Source organism: Typopeltis vanoorti, chromosome 7, assembly GCF_054136105.1.
Source record: "Typopeltis vanoorti isolate ZY-2024b chromosome 7, IOZ_Tvanoo_1.0, whole genome shotgun sequence".
In the NCBI taxonomy this organism is placed as follows: domain Eukaryota; kingdom Metazoa; phylum Arthropoda; class Arachnida; order Uropygi; family Thelyphonidae; genus Typopeltis; species Typopeltis vanoorti.
Window position 1 is genome coordinate 61831672 of NC_143555.1, and position 24091 is coordinate 61855762.

Consider the following 24091-nt stretch of genomic DNA (forward strand, 5'->3'; position numbering starts at 1 on the left):
ATCTTGGGAATTAACAGGAAATATATTTAATTTTCAGAGATTTGGAAAAGGCACATAAAAAGGACCAAGAAGAAAGCAAATCTTCAAAATATTAGTTATATCATGCAAAACATATTCTATATTTGATAAATTAAAGATACCAAGAAATTTTATACTTGGTTTATACTTAAATACTCTCTCTCTCTGAGCTATTAAGCTGTAAGGATCAGAAGTTAGAACTGAAGGAGGTATGAGGATTGTTTGATGTTAAATTAGGTGTGCAACAAGGGTGCACATTATTATCACCTATATGGATCACATTATGAACAAAGGTGATATTAAACCGTGTCGGAGATGTTAATCTCAGTTCTTTATTCAGATGTATAATAGTATCTGCATAAAGTAAAGCCAGTACAAGTATGCAAAATACCCTGCCTAAATTGAATAGCTGTTGTTAATAAATTTAGTATAAAAACCAGTAATAAAAGGACAATTAATGGAGAACCTATACAACAAGTAAAACATTTCAGCTATGTAGTCACATTTTTTTTAATCGAATTAACAGATTAATTCGATCATAAGTTAGCAAGATGGCAAATTAAATTTGGAAATAAACAACAATTAGTAAATCTGATATTGTAAGAAGTCAGGAATAAATTTATATTCAATAAGAGAAATTAGTAAAAACACTAAATTAGCTATATATATATATATATATGAGAGTATTTAAACCCAAAACTTATAGATCCGAGAGCTGCATAAGAAATAAAATTCTAAATCAAAGACTGTAGATTACAGATATGAGAGTTCTGAGAAGGGCGCTTAAGGGTCAAAGCTGTATAACTGAGAGGAGACCTCCACATAGCCCTTAAAGGAATGTGGAGAACCGACCAGGGCTTCTGATTTAATGTCCAATCCTCACCTTCTTGTGGTGCACCCTGTTGGGTATCTACTGGTGAGATCTTTCGGAACAATAAATGCAAAATGTTATATTCAACACTAAATACGAGGCTAATCTTCTTGAATGCCAAAGTGGCTAAGTCAGCTCATCAAATCACTTGGTTACTGAAGAATACTTTCACGAGCAGAAACAAGCAAGTTATTGTTTCCTCTGTATCGAGCCTTGATAAAACCCCATCTTGACTACTGTGCCCAGATTTGGGCACCAGGGTTTCTTCCTGATGGGGAGGAGGTGGAGAGGATCCAGAGGCGAGTGACCAAGATGATAGCAGGTCTATGGAATGACCCACCCTTATGAGAAAGGTTGAAGATTTGTGGGTTGCAGCAATTGGTTGATAGGTGGAAAAGGGATGATATGATTGAGACATTCAAATTACTGAAGGGTTTCTATAAGATTAATTCAGAGGATATATTTGAGAACAGGACTGGTGGTGGGAGGACTAGGGGGCCATCCATGGAAACTGGGCAAGAGTGTGGTTAGCAAGGGTGTTAGAGCTAGGTTTTTTACTTGGAGAGTGGTAAATGAGTGAAATAGGCTGCCAGAGTCTGTTGTGGGTGCCATGACTGTGAATGAGTTGAAGGCAAAGTATAATGATAGATACTGTGTGAATGTTGAATAGTTGTCTTGAGATGATGTTTAGGACATCCCTCGATAAGTCTAAGGACTCCTTGGAGTTGCCCATAATAATAATAATAATGACAGGCAGTCTAAAGTAGAGTGATGTGGGCAAATATGAGAATGGGGAACTGGACAAAGAGACTTATTTGTGCCTATGGTCCCACAGAGGGTTCTACTAAGGTAGAAGTGGAGGAATTTTTTTGAGGCTTTTAGAGAAAGCAACTGACACAATGAAAAAGGAAAAGTTGGTCCTTGTTGGGGATCTAAATAGCAGAGTAGGAAACGATTCTCAGACATACAAAAATCTTTTGGGAAAATTTGGAGAAAAGAGCAAAGCTAATAATAATGGCAAATACCTGTTGGATTTCTGCTCAGGACATGGACTGGTTATTACTAACACCATGTTCCAACATAAAAATGTAAACATATTCACATGGAGAGAAGAGGCAAGGAATAAGAAAAGTCTCATCGAATATGTTATTGTTGATAGTGATGTTTTCTCCCTGGTGCAGGACACCAGAGTGTATAGAGGATTTGAAATTGGAAGTGATCACTATTTAGTCTTGAGCAGGATAAAATTGAATTTCATATTGAAAAGATTAACATGTAAGAAAGTTTTAAAGCGAATAAAAGTTGACCAGCTCTCAGATGTGAACTGTAGACTAAAATATACAAAGATTATTGAAGAAAAAATGAAAGAGTTTGAGAAGGAACCAAACCTTGGAGATTCAGTGGCAAGCCTTGAAGAAAAACCTGATTGATTCAGCCAGAGAGGCATGTGGTGAGGTTGTCTGCAAGGATCGAAAAATCAGAACTCCATGGTGCACACAGAAAGTTAAAGAGGCAGTGAAAGGAAAGAAGAAAGCATATCAAAAGTTCCTGACAAATAAGTCAGCTTGTGCTCTTAGAGAATACAGAGACAAATGTAAGAAAGCTAAACACTGTGTAAAACTAGCTAATACTGTGTAAAACTAAACAAAAGTCATGGGAAGAATTTGGCATGAACATGGAAAATAAATATGAAGAAGGTGGTAAAATATTCCGGAGGTTGTCGAAGGAGCTTAGAAATCAAGGAAAGAGTGCTGTAAAATGAGTTAAAGATGACATGAAAACGGGAGAAAAAGATCTAGAATGACTTTTAATGGGATTATATTGATCAAGTGCATATAATAAACAACTGTGTTATACCAACTAAGGCTGTTGGCATCTTCAGGGTACATAATGGATGTAAGGCACTAAAAAGTAAAAAACTGTCACAAACTTTAATCAACCGATTCCAATTATATTAAACAAAGAAAAGAGCGCGTACAATCATGCATAGAGCGTGCATGATATCACTTGTTGTTATTTAGGAACGTTCTATAGTTGGCACTATAATTCAGTTCTGGCGAGTTGAGGGATCTAATAAGGGTCTTCCAGATCATGGGCAAGATTAGTCCTTGGTTCCTGTTAAAGTTTTGTATACAGCAGGCAACTGTTGTGGCCTCCTTAAAAATTTGGGAGCAGAAGTCCTCCTCTATGTAAGGAATTGTGCTTCTATCCCACTCTATGGTATGGTTCGTTCTTGAGAAATGAAAAGATAACCCCCAATATATCTGTCAATAATAACAGATTTTTCTTCTCTGTTATTATTGACATCACCTATGTGTTCTTTTTGCCTAATTTGGTTTATTTATTATATGCGCTTGATCAATATAATCCCATTAAAAGTCATTCCAGAGCTTTTTGGTCAAGAAAATTAAACATTTTTTAACATGGGAGAAAAAGATATCCTTGAAGTATAGAGTAATTACTTGAAAAAATTGCTAAATGAAACAAGCAATGATAGCACAGTGGTAAAAAACACTCAACAGGCATATAGTCAGGAATTCATATCCATACTGGAAGTAGAAAAAGCCATCAAAGGCTAGAAATGTGGAAAGGCAGCAGGAGTAGATGATATTCGACCAGAAATGCTTAAGTATGGTGGTATGAAAGTCTTACAGTGGCTGCACTGCATAGTTCAAAAGGCCTGGACAGAGGGACGAATTCCCGATGAGCGAAGTAGAGCTCTCATAGTACCCATATATAAAAAGGAAAATAAAACTAAATGTGAGAATTACAGAGGTATTTCCCTACTGAGTGTTCCTGGCAAGATTTATGCAAGTATATTTGAGAAACAGTTGAGAATAATTGTGGAAGAAAAGCTTGGTGAAGAACAAGCTGGATTCAGGCCAAATAGAGGCTGTCAGGATCAGATCTTCACTTTACGACAAATAGTTGAGAAAGCATGGGAATATAACAAAGATCAAATTTTTAGTTTTGTCGATCTTGAAAAGGCATAGGACAAGGTGCCAAGAGAGAAGCTATTCAATCTGCTGTCAATGGGGCATTATATCAAGCAATACTTAGTCTTCATTTGAGTTGTAAGTCAGCAGTTAGAATTGAAGTACAGGAAAATGGTTTATAAATATTAAAGCTTTTGTGAGACAAGGATGGACATTATCCCCCTCTGTTATTCATTATCTATATGGATCACATTATAAAGGAAAGTGGTATTAAACATTATATCAAAATTGGAGATGTTAATGTCAGCTCTTTGCTTTATGAAGACGATGTTATACTTCTATATAAATCTGCTACAAGTCTGCAAGATTCCCTGACTAAATTGAATAACTGTTGTAATAGATATAGCAACAACAAGACAAAGACAATGAAAATAGGCAGAAACACTGAAAATATCAATTGCATTGTGAATGGAGAACCTATTGAACAAGTAAAACATTTCAGCTACTTAGTGAAGATGGTAAATTAAATATGGAAATAGACAACAGAATCAACAAAGCTGGTGTGGTAGGGAGTCAATTGAATAATTCATATGGAATAAGAGAGAAATTAGTCGGAACACTAAATTAGCTATAAACAAGACTGTGTTCAAACCAATTTTAACTTATGGATCTGAGAGCTGAGTTAGGAATAAAACACTTGACCAAAGACTAGAGACCGCAGATATGAGAGTCCTGAGAAAGATTAGAGGTGTGAACAGATGGCATCAATGGCAATATCATATTTAAAACAAGGATATTAGGAAAGAACTTAAGATTGTCAGCATCCAGGAATGTGTTAGCAGAGCTAATCTCAGGTGGTATGGTCACTTAAACAGAATGGGTGATGAAAGATTGGCAGGAAAATGACCCAGAGGAAGACCAAGATATAGGTGGATTGATACAGTACAAAGTGCCTTAGACGATAGAAATATAAGATCTGATAATGTTGGAGTCTTGACAAGTAATAGACTGATTTGGAGGAAAATTGTAGATAGGAAGTTAGTAATGATGTAATTTTTTCATGTAGTACTATCGTATACTGTACATCAGGAATTTGATGATAATGAGTTCTGAGAAAGATTTGGGGGGGGGGGGGGAACAGATGGTATGAATGGCAGTATAACATTAAAAATGAGGATATTAGAGAAGAACTTGCCATTATTTAGTATTCAGTAATGTGTTAACAGAGCCAATCTCAGATGTTATGGTCACTTAAAAAGAATGGGAAAGGAAAGGAAAGATTAGTAAAACAAATTCTTTGCCAAGATTGCAGGAAAAGACCGAGATCTAGTGGAATGATACAGTACCCTAGAAGACAGAAACATATGATCTGATAGTGTTGGAGTTGTGATGGGTAACAGATTAATTCGATCATAAGTTAGCAATAACTTTTTCACGTGATACATCATAACATCCTGTGCATTCTACGATGGTATATGTCAGTAATTTGATGATCATGGCGTTATATCCTATACACCTCATACATAGTGTAATTTTTGAGCTAATCTGATGAATCCTCAATTCTGCATACATTCAATTACAGGCAAAGCAAATTCTCAATTTCTAGCCTATCTGTTTTGTTGTCAAGTTTATCATAGTCACTAGATTCCATTTACTTTAAGTAAATGTTTCATCATGTCTTTTTTTTTGCTGATTAAAGTGTGACATGCAATAGAGTCCTATCTCAGGCTCTAATTCTTGGGCATTTCTTTTCTTTTTTTGCTTGATCATTTCAGAGTCTAAAAACTGAGTATTATTATTATTACATGACATCTCCACGGAGTCAAAAGATGCATCAAGGGAGGGAACCTACTCTACAACTCTGTCTCTACCAACTACAATGAACTGCAACTACCATCACTAGTATTTTCATAGGCAATCACAAATATCCATCCCCATGACAGGATTCAAACCCACAGCTGATATGCTAATCACTCAGCTAACAAGTATTATAGGATGTGCATATTAACTGTGTGAATGAGCAAAAGTCTGAATTTATTTAATGAAGGATGTACTCGATACGTGAATGAATGAATATCATGAGAAGGAAAAAAAAGGAAAGATGGGTATTTTGAACAAAGCAGCATTTAAAATTGAATAGCAAAATTCCAAGTTTAATATGCAAATGAAATTAAAATAAATAATACTTCAAATTCATAACATAGTACATACCTTTATTTCCAGCTATTTTATCTCTAGAATTTCAAATACTTCCAAAAGCATTCATTGTACACAAGACGTGTGTTTTAACATGAACAAATATGGACTATATGTTTAAGAACAAGAGAAACATGAAGATTACAAAACTCAAATGAACCAGGTACTTCCAATCATATGGAATTTTTATAATTGGCCTGTTATAGCAAATTAGTGGCTGCTCAAGGTAACACTGGTGTAGTGTTAAGATTACCTGGTGTCTGAAAGCTCAATTACAGTCCTGGACCTTTTCAGATCCTTGGCTTATCTATGACCTCTAACAACATTATATCAGTACCCAGGAACCAACTTTCTTTTTTCTAGTGATCTTTATTTTCCTTTAATGGAATTAGGCTTTATGGACTATTCTGGTCTCATATCTTAAATCTGACCTGCTGTAACTTTTGCTGTGGCACGGGTATGACCTTTGCTGTTCTTGCACCAATAAACTATAAACCAACCAAATCATATCTTAAAGGATTTCCTCTAGGTGATCTGTTCAGTGACACTATTCATATACAGAATCCATGTTCATAATGTAAGTTCTTATAGCACTTGTAAAAATATTTTACAAGATTTTCTTATCTTGTTTAATGTACCTTGTTGTTTTTAAAAATCTCATATTTGCCAGTGTTATTCACTGCCATGCAGTAAAAGATTTAGCTAGTAGACTGGATGTTCTTAATCTATCATTTCTTTGTATTAAATCTGACTTATATATCCTTAATCATTCTAATAATTTTGGTAAATTTATGTTTTGTATCTGTATCTTCAATATAGATACAAAGTATCAACAAGTTGTGTATGGGGGAGCGATGTCGAGGAAAAGGAAAGTCACTAGCAGAGTGCCTCAGGGATCTGTTTTAGGGCCATTACTGTTTAACTTGTATGTTAATGATATAGGTGAAGATTTGGATGGAGATATTCAGTGGTTTGCAGATGCAAAGTTGGGACGAACCATGAAGAGTAGTGACGATGTTGTGACCTTGCAGGAAGACTTGAATAAATTGAGGGATTGGGCACGGAAACGGGGATGCGAATTCAATGATGCAAAATGTAAGGTTTTAAAATTTGGAAAACAAAGATGGGATGCAGAATTTATGCTTGGTGAGGATACATTGCTGGAGGGTGGAAGAAATAAGAGATCTGGGGGTGATAGTGGATAAGGATCTGAAATTTAAGGGGACACATAGCCAAAAATTGTGAAGACAACACAAAGGCTTCTGGGAATGATGCGGAGGACACTGATGTGTAGAAGTAGGGAGATTCTTGTTCCGTTGTATAAGGCTTTGATTAGGCCACACATGGACTATTGTGCCCATATTTGGTCACCGGGTTTTCAGAAGGATGAAGAGATGTTGGAAAGGGTCCAAAGGCGACTGACTAAGGTAGTTTCTGACCTCTGGAATGTCGAGTATGAGGAGATGCAATTTGCAGAGTCTGGTGGACAGGAGAAAGAGGGGAGATATGATAGAGATCTAGAAGTTGGTAAGGGGTTGTTATAGGATCAATGCTGGAGAAGTTCTACAGAAAATAGCGGGCGATAACTAGAGGTTAACCCTGAAAACTGTATAAAGAAGGTAGGGGAAGTAAGAGGCAGGTTTTTTTCATGCAGAGTTGTAAATGATTGGAATGCTTTTGCCTGAGTGTGTGGTGTCTGCAGGGAATTTGAATGTGTTCAAAGCATGGTATAATGAGCTGTGTGTGTGTGTGATAAAAGGACCTCCCAGATGAGTCTTTGACTCCATGAGTTCTTGGATAATAATAAAATATTACAGATAATTAAAATTATTAATTTTTGTTCTACTAATAAGTTAATCCTAGATGTAAAAGCATATCGAGGCTTAGAATTAAAATCGTTATATGGTATTGGCAAATATTTGATTTAAACCAAAATGAAAAATACCTATCAATTACAAAATTTTGTCATTACAAGATCCTAATACTAGGCAACAATATCAAAAACAGAAACTACACATGAAACAAATCCTAACAACAGTGGTGAGGCTTAAGAATAAAAAGTAAATGGAATAGAAAAAGAGGATTATGAAACTAGAATAAAGAAATAGACAAAATATAATAAAAAAACGGACAGTTACCAGAAATGGTTAAATTTCTAGACAAGAAATAGAGTACAAAAGAAACTGCACACTTTGTAATGGAACTAGAAAAGGATATATCTAAACTACAACTAAAAACCTATAAAATAATAAAATACATGAAGAGTGAATAAAAGGCAAGAATACAAAACAACATATTTAAAAAATGCAGAGATATAGAAGAGCATTTTAGAAGACATGACTGAAAGTTCCTTGTAAACAAACAGTTGAAAAAAAAATGATTTTTTAAAACATTTTTGAAACTGAATTGAGCATTCATTTGCAATTACTTAATAGTTTCTGCAGTAAATAATAGTTTTTTGCTATCAGTCACAATAAAATAATCAGAATGATGATGATCTTGTAACATTTTTTTTAAGCTCAACAAACAGTTCCTTACCCTTTCATTATTATTATTCTATTAATCTGCTAGCACAGTTTTTTAATGGACATCCTCTTATTGTGCTATCTTCTATCGAAGGTCAGCAACCATCTTGGTGAACAAACTGCGCTCTTGTGCTAATCTGAGCAGTTGTGCACTGCTCTTTCCTGTCCACGTCTTGATGTTGTCAAACCGTGATATTCTTTTTCTTCCTCTAGTTCCTTTGCCACCAATTCTTCCTATCAAAATAGTTTGTGGAAGTTGGTATTTGCTCCACTCTTATAAGATGTATTTTAATCCCACTGTGAACGCATGTTTATGAGCACTTTCATGTTATAGATGAATTTCCTCAGCAAGTGTGAGCACATCACTGATTGCTGGAGGTTAGAAAGGACAAAAACATTCATTCAATGTTTGGTTTCTAGAGCCGTTTTTTTTTTTTTTTAATTATCTAACCACAAATATGTTAGTTAATAATCTTTTGTGGATGAGATTCACACAACATTTGTATAAGCAAGAACACTGAAAAATGATATAAAAAAAATCTTCATTACCTGTGGTCAGCAAAGATTATAGTTCCATCCAAACCATGCCGTGTTATATATTCATCTTCTATCGCATCAGTCAAAGAAAGTTCATTGTAAGGACTGGAATTTACTACTTGAACAAAAGCTTTAAATAATAAATTTCTTTGATTATCTGGAAAGAAAAGAAACTCATGAAGTCATAAATATTATATTATTCCATTAACACAGTCCTAATTTAATTTCAAATTTTAAAATATAAAAAAAAAACTTAAAAATATAATAGTTGGATCTCAATATAAGGACTGGCACGTAATTATAAAATACAACATGAACAAAATGCTTAATCTCTTAACAATGTACACTGGTTTGTTTATCGCACATGCACTAGCTGAAAGCTTATTCGAATGCATATTATGCCTCACAGAACATTCATTTCATCCAATGGCAATTTCTTGTACTTACCCACACAGAGAAATTTTTTCATTATTGATTAAATGTTTTTCTGTCTTGAATCTCATTCTCTTTATAACTTTTTTTAATCTTACACATGTATGATGTGCACATGATAAATATGCATAAACTACAGGTTCATACATAATTCACTCATCCCTTTAGTAATTTAGTGTACCACCCAAATGCAAAAATTCTCTTAATTACAATTCAAAGTACACCAACACAATATTCTAACAAAGGATGAAATGCTTACTTCCTGCCTCTGAGCAGGGACGAATTCTCCATGCTTGCTGGGCAGGCTCATTAATTGAGAAAGAAGTAATATTTGTTAATAAATACATGCATTTAAAACATCCTATTTAGGCTTTTATTTTTGTAGATGCAAGCTTAAGACTGCACGGCAATAATTGAGCTTTGCGTTGTGTATCAAAGGTCAATGCTTGCTCATCTAGTCAAAGCTACCTTGGCTTTCTCGGTTGTAGGAGCTTCCAGGTCCTCACAGCAGCACCGTGATTTCATGCGCACATAGCCATTTCACGTCGTCTCACTCTGTTGCTTAAACACAGACCGTATGCAGTCAACGTAGCCCTAGCCAGCGAGCTTCAGCCACCCTTTACAAGTGTGCGTGTTGCTTGGGAAAATTAAGTTACAATCAACTTTTTATGATGATGTTATTGATCAGTTCATAAAGAAGAACCATAGGGTAGAATTTGTATTCAAGTAGCTAAATTGAAAAGATAGAATATAATTTGAAAAATAAATGTTGTATTTGTATGATTAAATGTACATAAATTTCTAAATATATAGTTTTAAATGCTCAGTAATTCATTATTCTGCTAATCAGACTTCAATCACACCTCTCGCTCCCTGAATGATAACAAGAGCGAGCGTGAATTTCAAGACCAGCATTTGCCTCTGTCTCTGAGCAAGTATAAAGAATTCATATTAGACAATATTCATTAAATCAAGATTACAGTAAAGTTACATTACTGCACTCACGAAATTTGAGATATTAAATGCTTAAACAATTGTTTGCTATGACAAAGAAATTTATGGTGATTTTACGAACCATTACAGATAATGAGATATACAAAAATTTACTACAGAGACCTACATCAGGCAGATATCTCAAATGAAACTGTTCATTTGATGAATGTATTTATTTTAACTTATAGTGGAGGGGAACTAATATGGCGATAAATACAACCAGTATTTATCACCATATTGGTGTTGGGCCAGTATATTTATCAGTATACTGGCCCAACACCAGTAAAAGTAAACTAGAAATTTATAGAGTTTTGTTAACACCAGAAATTTAATACTGAACCAAGAAATTAATTATCACACAAAATATTTTATAATCTGATACCAAAATTAAGCAATTTAACATTTTGTCCATAACTAAATGTAACTGTTACTTTGTGATTTTTCACATTTCCATTTTTGGTCTCTAAATTGGGGCTTCCAGATTATGTAATTCTCAGCAAGCACTAATATTCTACTGGTGTGGAACTCAAACAAAAACTTGAATATTTCAGCATAGCATAATCTGACTTCATTTCCTCTTTTACATGTTTAGCTTAACGATCTGTCACAATAAAGCAGCATTATCTGTCAACTGCACATATTTTCTGATCAGTTTGCCAGCCTGGTTAAGTGGTTAACACACCCACTCTCCAACCAACTGCTGTGGATTTAAATCCTACCATGGATGTTTGCCATAAGGGAGACAAATTTCATTGCCCAGAGTTAGACTACCATCCTGTTTATTTGGAGGCCTGAAGTGGTTTGGAAAAAAAGTTCCATAATGTGTTCTCTAGAGCAAAAATTCTAAACCATGCATAAAAATAAATTTAAAAAAAAAACAATCCTTAGTCCACTTACAGCAGACTAAGGATTATTTTTTTCACCTTACTACCTATAGTGGTAATAAACCACTTTAGCTTTATAACCGTTCCTGGCCATTTTTTCTAGGAGAAAATTCTGCAACCCTCTATATGAAACTAAGTAACTTTCAATGAAGAAGCTCTTATAAAAGTTTTTCCGTATTCTAGATATGATTCAAATTCAAGTCTTTTTCAAACAAAGGATATTATCCATGAAATGAGCTTATGGTTGACATTATCTTGAGTCTAAAATAATTCACCAATCACAGAAATAAAATAAATATAATAAATTAGTTTGTAAAAATAAAAATTAAACTGGAGTATTTCTGCCGACTGGTCACTCCTGTTATTTATACCAGGCATAGCCAACTTTATTCTATACGAGGGCCAATATGATGAGTGGTAGCGTCATGGGCCACACACTTTTAGACAGAACTTAAATAAAAATAAACTCTGCATTTTTTCAAGGCAATAGTTATATGTATTGAATTACTATATTTGTTAAATCATTTTACTATTTGGAGAACAATATAAAATACTTGATTTAAATATAAGTTAAATTAAATTTAATTACATATTTCTGGTTTTTTTTACATGTAACACAACTTAATAAGAACACTGTGGGCATTCATGTGTGGCAGCAAGTTCATCAAAGTATTTCTATATCATCATTTTCAACGATGATGATGACGACGATAATCATAACAAATCCTGAAGGTGGTCATCAGTCAGTCGGCTTCTTTGTGACATTTCAACTGACCTCATAGTTGAGAAAGTGCACTCACATATGTATGTGCTTCCAAACGTAGATACAGGATATTTTTCCCTTGGTACCAGTTTCCAAAAGTCAATGCCTATCTCCGCCCTTAACTGGAAAAAGGGATCACTTTGAAGGTCACACGACTCCAATTGAATAGTGTCATGATGCTCTGAAATGTCGCATTTCATTGGGTTGTTAAACAATGTCAGTTGTGGCTGCATGTCACTGAAGTCAGAAAATCACTTACTGAATTGCTCTAAAAATTGATCTAACATTGGCACAGAAAACTTGAAGTCAATGTCATGGCTCTCCTCTTTCAACTCCCTGCAGGAAGGGAAATGTGTCAAGTTTCCTCTGACTAGGGTGAATTTAAAACCTTCAGTCAACTTATGAACCCATCTAGGTGTCCAACTCAATCTGAGATTGTTTGGTTATGTCCCTGTAACTTCACGTTGAATTCATTCACGTGGTGTGTGTGTGTGTGTATGTGATGTCTGTTAGAAAGGCGAATAAGCTGTTAAAATGAGGATCACACAATTCTTTGTTTGTCTTCTTGTGTTCCTCTAAAAACTGTTTTATTTCCTTTCTCAAAGCAAAAAACCATTTCAAACAGTTCCCTCTGCTTAGCCAACGTATTTCTGTGTACAACACTAAATCATCATATTCTGCCTCCATTTCTGTTAGAAAAGAAAGACTTGTGGTATGTCAAGGCCTGATTTCCACCCTTAATTAAATTCACACACGTCATTACAGTTTTCATAACATCCTCTATCTCCAGAATTTTACCACACAGAGCCGCCTCATATATAATGCAGTGCAATACAGGGCAATTGATTCCAGCCTTCAAAGAAGGTCAAAGTAAGTCAACTAAGCCTGTTTGAGCACCACACATTGATTTGGTGCCATCTGTCACAATAGCTGTGAGATTGTTGATGTCACGAGTACTATTTACAACCTTCATAACTGTCTTGACCTTTGGCTGTGTTATGCAATGACTCTAATGCTAGTAGCTCTTCATTAATAACAAAGTCTTTGGAAACACTTTGAATGAAAATTAGAAGTTGAGCTGTATCTGTTATGTCAGTTCATTCATCCAGAGCCAATGAGAAGTAAGCTGAATCTGTAATAACACGTTTTAATTTATGTAATATGTGAGAACCTATTTCCTCGACTCTTTTTGTTACAGAGTGTTTTGATAGTGGACGCTTTCAAACTAGCTGGCAATTTTATCTTCCTTAAATGCCATTTTCACAGAACAGTGTTTTACAAATTCACCATCAGATAATGATTTTTTTTGCTTTTGCTATCTCTGTGCTTACAACAAACAATGCCAAGAGTGAGCTTTTTTGTATTGATGTTGGTTTAGTAAAAATTGATTTCTGAAATTGGAACGGTTTCATGGAAGATCTTGACTGCTCCATAGAAGTCCCTCCAAACCCTCAAGAGTATCCTGAATTCATAAAAATACTGAAGAAAATCTCCACCAAACACATCCCCAGAGAATGTCACACAAACTACATTCCAGGCCTTTCCAGTAACATACAAGCCCAGTATGCCGATTACTTACAACTTTACAACACCAACCCCTTCTTAGAAGAGACTATCCAAGCAGGAGAAAAATTATGCTCCAAGATTGCAGAGGAAAGGTGTTCCTCATGGAAAAAAGAAATAGAAGCCACTGATACGACCCATAGTAGCAGAAAGGCATGGAACTTTATCAACAGAATTAGGAAGGATTTCACTAAGCCATATGAGCATCCGCAGGTAACAGCTAATCAAATTGCTCACCAGTTGCTGCTGAATGGAAAATTCACTAAAACACAAAAAATAAGATACTTAGAACCCCAAGTGAGGAACAAAATATGATTAACTCAGATTTCACCATCACTGAACTCGACGCTGCCATAAACCTATTAAAACCTAGAAAATCTACACACCTTGATGATGTCTGTAATGAACATATTAAACATTTTGGAACCAGGACTAAAGAGTGGTTATTAAACCTATACAACACTTGCCTCAGAATCTTAAAGATACCAACTATCTGGAGGCATGACAAAGTGGTGGCATTTCTGAAACCAGGGAAAACTCCAACCAAAGCAAAAAAATTACAGACCTATATCACTACTCAGCAACCTCTTTAAACTTTATGAATGATTAATTCTGAATAGGCTACAACCCCTAATCAAACCCCCATCTTATTGCTAAGCAGGCTGGCTTTAGACCAGGCAAATCCTGCACATCACAAATTCTCAACCTCACTCAATATATAGAAAATGATTATGAGCAAAAACTAGCCACAGGAGTAGTCTTTGTAGACCTAACTGCAGCATATGATACCATAAACCATCGCACACTCAGAAATAAAATATACAGAATAACTAGAAACTATCGCCTTGTCCTCCTGATCCAATCACTCTTGGAAAACAGAGGCTTTTACGTGGACCTTGGGGGTAAGAAGAGTTGCTGGCATCACCAAAAAAATGGCCTCCCCCAGGGAAGTGTGTTATCACCATTACTTTTCAAAATCTACGTCAATGATCTCCCCATCTTTCCAGGGACTAGAAATTTTATCTATGCTGATGACCTTGCCATAGCTACAAAGTCAAAAAATTTCAAGTCCATTGAAACTACTCTATCAGTTGCCTTAGATAATCAAACAACATACTATACCAGCAATCAACTAAAACCAAACTCCCTTGAAAACCCAGACTGGCCTTTTCCACCTTAACAATAAGGAAGCCAATAGGAAGCTACAGATTTCTTGGTAAGGCTCTAATATGAAACATTCCTGGAACCCAATCTACCTCGTGTGACTCTCAATCGCAACCTCTCACCACATAGAAAAAACAAAGGCAAAAGTGAATTCAAGAAACAACATACTAAGAAAGCTTACCTCCTCCAAATGAGGTGCAGACACAGTGAGATCTTCTGCCTTGTCCCTTTGCTATTCTTCTGCTGAATATGCCTGCCCAGTATGGTCCAGATCCTGCCATGCTGAAAAGCTTGATCCAGCATTGAATGAAAGGTGCCGCTTAATTACAGGATGCCTGAAATCAACACCACTAAAAGACCTGTATACTTTGGCTGGTATTGCATCCCCCTTCAATTTGAAGATCTGCATTCTCAACTGATGAAAGAAGCAGACAAATGAATGATGAACGCCACCCACTATTCGGCCAGACCACAGTGCCCCAAAGACTAAGATCCTGACATAGCTTCCTGGCAACTGTTAAACCATCTAAAAACCTCCCAGAGATAAGACTTCAGCAATGGCTTGCACTATACCCTGAAAATAATACTGGTATTCCAACAGCCGAACATCTTCCACGTGGTGCCCACTTGGACTGGAATACTTGGAAAAGCCACAACAGACTCTGGACGCTGCAAACAAAACCTCATCAAATGGGGCTACCTCACCGGCCCAAACAATTGAGTGTGGGACAACCCAGTCATCACATTTAAGCTGTTCACATTTGTAATGTATCCTAATTTGTTGTAAAACATGTACTACTTGTGTTTGGATACGAAATAAATCAATTAACTCCAAACAGGGGAAGATGAAAAGCTAGGTAGTCAAGGAGAAGGTCTGCACATGTGTGATTGGTCTGCAATATTTTGTGGATTTTTCAAGTTATATTGCTTCAATAGCAGAATGTTAAAATTGAAGCCCAAATCCTCCATGCTTCTCTGATAGTTTAAGAAATTACTGTTTAACTTCTTAGTATCGGCTGGATCAAAAAAAAAAAAAAAAAAAACGCACAGGTTGCTATATAACTGCGTTTCTTCAGCTTCTGTAATATTTATTATGTACAACTGAGCAGGAAAGATTATGGTTTTGAGTAATATGGCTTTAGAAGTAAAGGAAAGTTGCCTTATTTTCCAGTCTTCTAAGGTTTCAAAGTTTTTGTATATAATGAGAGGTTTCTGTCTCTGGGATTAGTCAAATAGGAATGCCTCCAAGATCCCACTTTGCAAAAATGTTTAATTTTGTCTTGTCTGCATCAGTAGTTAATTCACTGATCTTGCTGAATTTTTACAAAATACCAAAAAAGATGTATATGGAATCATTATCCTTCAAAGTGTCACTACATCATCAGCATATGCTAATACCTTATTTTCCTTCATAGTTGAAGGAACTGTTATTCCTGCATAGCATGTCTATTGTTGACTTCCTGTAAGAAAGGTTCAAGAACCAATGCAAAGAGCAATAGACTAAGAGGGCAACCTTGCTTAAGTACTTTTCAAATTTTGATCGGGAAAGAAAGAAACCTATTAACTAAGAGGCAGGTAGTTGAATTGGCATAAGCTTCTTTGATAACAGAACAGAAAAGGATGCCAGACATATCAAATGCTTGCGTGAGCCAGACCCAGAAATTGATACCAAGGTTGAATTAATGCAAAAGTCATATTTCCAAATAAAAGTAGTCAAAAAGTGTCACATCTTATTACTAAAATACTCTAGATTAGAGATAGATGTTGAAAGTTTTTTCACTTGGTCATATTATAAATTAAAGATGCCAAGAAATTATATTGTTGTTTTCATCTTTTATCCAAGTGTAAGCATATGAAAACTCATCAAAATAGAAACAGAGAATCTGTGGAAAGAGACTGGAGGAAGACAATATGAGAAAAGTCATCTGATAAGTGAATAGCTCTCTTCTGGACACAATCCACAACCACAGATATGAGAGCAATATTCTAAGGTTTGGAGGAATTTTGAATTTATAAGATGCTAGGAGTTGAGAAGAAGGGAAGCAACATTTAAAATGAAAAAGCATGCAAAGAATTTTGGAGGATGAAGAGGTCACAGACATGATGTGTTTATGTCAGGATGGGCTAGATGTGAAAGTAAGTCCAAGAAGAGAAAACTGATTTTGTTTGGTGAGGTGGAGTGTTTTCAAAAAGTGAGGGAGAGCAAGATAAGGTCTTCCTTCTGGGAAATAAGGAAAGACTGTGTTGTGATAGCATTAAAATCACTAAATTATCCTCATCTCAAATGGAGGAAGTATTTGTTCCCTCCTCTCCATGTGGGGTAGATGTTCATGGTAGAGGCTAGCTCCCAATGACTTTTCATTCTTCCTCTTATTCTTCACTATATTTTTCCTGAATCTTTTGGAAATGGGATCCAAAGCCCTGCCACTCTGTTTGGTATGCAATGCAGCCCATGGTCATTCAGTAACTGGAATCCTGGTAGTATTGCACTACTTTGGCCTCTGCTTCAGCAAGACAAGCAGTCACAGATGACCCAGTGGAGATCAACCACTTATTGGGCTTGCCTACAAAAGTCAAATGAGATGCAACAAGTCTCTTATCCCCCAGGTCCAGGAGTGGGCCTTGTATATCATCTGGGGTAAGCATCGTTGCTTACCAGTGAGTGGGTATCCTGAAGAAAAAAAAAAATTCCTTGCACAATAATCCTTGATCTTCAAATTTTTCTGGGCCTTCACAAGGCCCCAACCAAAAATACAGATACTGTAGATACATCATTTGACAATGGAAGAAACAAACAAAAGACATCTGACACCAATATAAATGTATCACTGTTTCTCATCATGTATTCAAGAGTTCAGGACTGGCAGGATCTAAAACAGTTAAACTATATTCAGGCAATATTCTTATGAAAATCATCATGTCTGCAACATTGAGAGAAACCTCTCATAAAGCACTAAACTCTTCTAGAGAAGAGATATCAGAATGGGATCTTTATGATGTTCCAGATGAGGAGGAGATATGTTCAGAGTTTAAAAATCAGGGAGTAACCAGCATGTGGTACATGCTGATATGTAGAGATGGTCACCTGGGTCACAACCAGGAACATCATCCTTACTTTTGATACACTTAATTCTTCAACAGCTATAAAAGCAGGGTATCTCAACTATCCTGTTAGGCTGTATATCCCTAATACACTGAGATGCTTTAAATGTCAAAAAAAAAAAGCATGCCCAAACTGCCTGTCATGGCTCTACTACCATGTTCCCAAGGTGGTACTAAATGTGTCAACTGTCAGTGAGATCATCCAGCCTACTTCTAATGCATGCCAGAGGTGGGAGATGAAAACAGAAAACAAAATATATCATATCAGGATACAAAAAAAGAAAGTCAGTCACCACCAACACGCCTATCTTCAAATCCTCTTATGGCGGTTAAGAAAACATTAACAGCATCTCAAAAATGTATATCTATTCAACCATCTGATAATTTCATCATACCTCAACTTTATGATTGTTAGTGCTTCTCTGTGGAACACATCAGTCACATGACCTAGGTTCTCCAAAAATGATAAAGAAAATTATGGCAAGAATATCACTGAAAGTTAAACAACCAGACACTCCCACAGGGGGGGAAAAATAAAATGCATTCTTCTGCATTCAGCAAAATTTAATTTAATCTACCAAATGATGTAAAAACAAAACATTTTTTCAGAGGAGGAGATGGACACCAGCAATTCATACTTCCCTAAATCAACAGGTAAATATATGCCTGACAAAGGTAAGTGCACAACATCTTGGTAATGAGAAAAGTCTACAAAGTAAAACAATAAGAATATTTTTACAGTTGAAACGTTATGGGTTTTGTCAAAATATTGATGATATCAAGAGTTGGTGTTTCTGCAGAAGAACCTTCTTGTCTAAGGAAGCAATTAAAACCTAGTGAAAACCTCACCTTAAGACATTTCACTGTCATTCATAAGAACAGAACTGGAGATGGTCCTGCTCATGGTGGAGCAGCTATCCTAGTCTGCAGTCATACTCCTTTCCAACATGCCCACTTAATACTACTCTGAAAGCAGTAACAATTCACCTCTGCAGGATTTCTTATTGCATTATGTTCCATTTATTTACCACTAGGTTGTGATTTAAATAAGAACGAATTTCATAATCTTATATTGTAACTACCTCAACCCATACTTCTCATGAGAGAACTTTAATGGACACAACACTCCTCTTTGAGGTGTGCTAAAACGAATGGAAGAGGTCATATCATTGGGTGAATACCTGGTAATCATGACTTTTACTTAATAAATTACCTTTTTCATATGCCTACCTGCTTACAATCTGCTCCCTTGCATGCATACATGCAGGATGTCAAAGAAATCATCTATGGAAACAATCATTTTCCTGTTATTTGCAAGATTATAATTATATAATTACAGGAAACAGGTTCTCCTCCTCAGATGGAAAATGAACCAGGCTGAGGGAATATTTTTCCCCATCTTGCAAAATTAAAAGCTGACAATCAAACACTTATCAATAATGTATATAACATATTGTATTTTCCAGGTAGCAACAGCTGCAATTCCAAAAACACCATGTTTGTTTTTGGAATTACAGGCTGTCTGATTGTTTATTTTTCAGTGATATCCTTGACAAGTTCTCATCAAATTTTGGAAAAACACCATCTCAATTTCCACTGTATCCAAACCCTTGGTGGAACCCAGAGTGCCAGGTAGCCAAAAAAGATCAAGACAAAGCATGGAGTATATTTCATAAATACCCTACCACTTCTAATCTTATAGCTTTCAAATGTGCTTGGGCCAAAGCAGGTTCTATAAGACATCAGAGTCATAAGCAATCTTGGATTCAATTTACATCGATTAATCAAACAAGTGCAAAAAAAAATGTATGGGATAAAATCCCAAAACAAAAGGGATATATAGCATGGAACATAATCAATCCCCAAACTATTGCAGACAATTTGGGGAAAATTTTGTTAAAATCTTAGCAAATGGCTTCATATCCTCCTGAAATAATATTGAAAGAAACAGCAGATACATTTTTTTTACCAATGGGCTTGAGCCATATAATTAGCCATTGCTCTTTTATTGTCTGACCCCAGTGTAGTAGGTCTTGATAACATCCCTTATGAGATGATAAAATATATTTCATTCATCTTCTATGGAAATTCTTCTCTTACTATACAAGAGAATACTTACAGAATTGGCTTAGGTCAATTGTGAAATAACTGCATGTAGACAGACGGAGTGTGAGACTTCCTTAGTTGGTACATGCAGTTATTTAATGTGCACAGAGCACCTTGACTTCCTACCAGTCTATACTTAGGGCTGCGCCGTACAGTGGTGCAGATTATGCCCAACACAAGGGCGTTTGAAGATGAGGGGGCACCATTTCACCACGGGAAATAATAAAAAAATATATCTATAATTTCCTTATTCTTGAATTATATCGTACTATATAAATTACACAATTACAAATTATAGTTAATGCAATAAAAATGAAATTTAAAATCAGTCAAATTATTATAAATTCTTAATAATCAAGCAATATTTTTAACTTAATACATCACTGGTTTTAATATAATTTGTTTGAAGTGAAACATTATCAATATTACCACAGATTTTATTTCAGAGTAAGCATCGACTCAGTGAAAATTGTATAAATATTCTCGATTGTTTATTATAATTTTAGTGAAAATTATTACTTTAAGACAGACCGTGAATTCATTCTTACGCTGTGCTTTTTCCTTTGTGAATGTGTGATTGTGACTGAAACAGTGACATTGTCTGCAAATTTGGAAGGTAAGAAACTATAACATAATCGATTTTTTTCGACAGTAAGTATTCGGTGAGACTTTAAAATAAAAAGGGCAGTAAAATTTACCAGACAAAATAAATTTTGATTTTAATTGAACCTCTAGTTTTCGCGAAAAAATTTAACATTTTTTTTTTTTAAATAAATTGTAAATGACTGTTATTTTTTGTTGTATAGTTGAATAATTTTCATTCATTTTATAAATTTACCTATTATTTTCTTCTTAATCCCTTAACCGATTATCCCATATATATACAGGTTGAGGGACCATAGCTAAAAATCCCATATACATGGGGTAGACTATCGGCGTGTCAGGCTGACGCAGGTCGACTTAAATTAATAAACATAGGTTATTTATGAGTTATACAAACTCTTTAGATGATCTAGGCTTGTTTACACATACTGCAATTGGCCCTTTCTTGATACTTTTTTTGATGTATTTTGCATCATTTCATTTTGAGTGTTACTGTGTAGTTGCCTTTTGTTTTATAAAATATATTGTTGTTTAGTAAATTTTTTGTGAATTTGGATTATTATTCACATAAAGTAAGTACATCTATTATATTTTTGCTAAGTTTGAAAATCATTTAAATTGTTTCATTTTAGTTAATTATCTTACTTTGAAACCAAAAGATTTTTATGTTATGTTGGGACGTCTAGAAAATAAATAATTTTCAATAAGAGATGTATTTATATATTTCTTCTTGTTCTGGAAGACATTGGGGTTGGGATCCTTTTAGTAATTTCTTTAATAAATAATTTTAATATTCTAGAAATTTCTTAATTATTAAATAATTACCAGAATGTAAAAAATATTAAATGAATGTCACTGAGAAATCAATCAGTGGCTATTATCTCTACATGTTAATTTTCAAAAAAAAATACCTAAAATGTAAGCATATTTATTATTCAAAAACATTTGAAAAATCAAATTCCGTAATAAAAATAATAGGCGGTTAAAGGGTTAAAAAATAAGTTTAAGGGAAAATTTCAGAAATTATTATTTATTTTGGCAGACAACTTTTACCACACTTCTTATTTTAAAGTCTAACCAAGTATGTTAACCCCTAAATGTTGGGAAAAAAGCCAAAGAAGTTATCTGGTGCACAAAACAGGAAAAGACAATTGTAACGAGAATAACTGGAACATAAATTGGCTAGATCGCTGAATAAATTTTAAACTTCAGGACCACATAAAAAACGAAGAACAGAAAGTTCTGATGAAACAAATACTCCATGTAGCTCTACTAGAGAAAAAGAGAGGACACAGTATGAAGAAACAAATGTTACATGCAAAAATGAAACTGGCCTGACTGGACTGTCTACAGTAGTTGCAGCAGAAGAAATATTGGATTCAGATTCAGCGAAACCTGAAACTTCAAATTTTAATGTTAATGATTCAGGTACTTGGCCAAATCATATAACTACCAAAGTTAGAGATGTTTAGTTGAGCATTGCCCGCATCAAGTAGTTAATAAAGAATTTCCCAAAGATGAATCTGGCTGCAAGTTTTCCGATTTATACTATTATTGAACTTCAGCAAATGGAGAAAAACTTTTACAAAGTTATTTAGTTTATTCAGAATTGGGAAATTCGATTTTCTGTTATTATTGCAAAATATTTGGTAGTCAAAATTCACAATTTACTAATGAATACAGCTGTAACGAATGGCAACATTTGAGTCATATAATAAAAATACGTGAGACAAGTTCCGCGCACATTAAAAACTGTTCAAAATACAGCAAACTTAAAATGTCGTTGATTAAGAAATGCATTATTGATTGCACACAACAAAGATTATACAAAACTGAGAAAAAATATTGGCAATCTGATATAGAACGGTTAATCTACATAATATAATATTTATCAAGACAGTGTATAGCATTTAGAGGTTCTTCACAAAAACTTTTTGAAAATGATAACAGCAAATTTTTAAAGTTAGTAGAAACTGTCACTAAATTTGATTCAATAATGGCAGAAAACGCATTGCATCCAAACATCACAAAAAGGGAACATTGCTCATTATTTAGGTGATAAAATACAAAATGAAATCATCCGTATAATTTCTGAAGCTATAAAACAAAAAAACATTAACATTTTTTGGATTTTCAATCTGTAGAAGATACCACTGGGCAAGGACTATTTGAATTTATAAAAAATTATTGAATATTAACATTGCAGATTTATGCAGCCAAGCTTATGATAACCATTCAAATATGCAAGGCAAACATAATGGACTGCAGAAAAAAATCCTTGAAATAAATTCAAGCACTTTTTTTATTCAGTGTGCTGCTCATTCATTAAATGATAGTTAATGATGCAGCTAAGATATCCTGTGAAACTAATTTTTTTGGGGTGATACAGGAATTATATAATTATTTTTCAATATCTGTGAAGCATTGGGCTATATTAAAAATACATTCGTGTTTTAAATTTAAAACCACTTTCTGCTACTAGATGGGAAAGTAGAGTAGAAGCAATAAAGCCACTTAAAAATAATATCAAGGAAATTTACCAGGCTCTTTTTGATATTGTGGAAGATGAAACTAAGGATATTGATTCTAGAGTTCAGGCAGACAACTTAATTTCAAAGATTTATTCGTTTAAATTTATTTGCTCTGTTCATGTTCGGTACAAAATCTTAAGTCTCTTAAATGTTGCAAGCAAAAATAACAAAACCAGTATTTTGAAAATATTATTAGAACTGCAAAAGAAGTGGCAAACGATCTTACTATTGATCCTATTTTTCAGGACATTTGCAAAATAACAAAAACAAAAATGTTTGGTTACGAAGCATCAGATGAGACAACGCATGATCCTAAACAAAATTTTTAAATAAATTTTTTCTTCGCAATTTTAGACACAACAATAACTTCAACATGGAAAGATTCATACTCTTAAATAATCAAGATTCCGACAATCGCGATATTGAAGGTATGACTTTATTTGAGGAATTAAAAACTTTGCAATGTTTTATTAAAAAAGAGTCGGCTCCTCAGGATGTTTTAAATTATATATATGAAAATATGTTAACTGACATTAACTGACACATTTCTGAATACTGCAATTGTAATGCATATTTATTTAACATTACGAATATCCGTAGCATCAGGGGAAAGAAGTTTTTCAAAACTGAAACTAATAAAAAATTATTTGCGGTCAACAATGTCTGAAGAGCATCTAACAGATTTATCAATTGAAAAGAATAATATGGATTCATTAGACATTAAAGATATTATTAAAAATTTTGTGGTGGCTAAAGCAAGATAGATAAATATGTAAAATAAATCTATGTTTATCCAAATTGTTATATAGTTAAAAGCATATCTCCAAATTATCTTTGTTATGTAATAATAATTCTTTTTATGTTAAA

The 24091-nt window shown here is 34.5% G+C and overlaps 1 protein-coding gene across 1 annotated transcript in view; it reads right to left on the bottom strand.

Moving 5' to 3' along the window:
- LOC150104721 (circadian locomoter output cycles protein kaput-like) overlaps positions 1-24091 on the bottom strand; it is a 237164-nt gene that overhangs the window by 39190 nt on the left and 173883 nt on the right. Inside the window, exon 8 of the mRNA XM_090395307.1 lies at positions 9096-9240. Within this exon, the coding sequence (XP_090251433.1) occupies positions 9096-9240 (145 nt within the window). The remainder of the gene's footprint in view (positions 1-9095; positions 9241-24091) is intronic.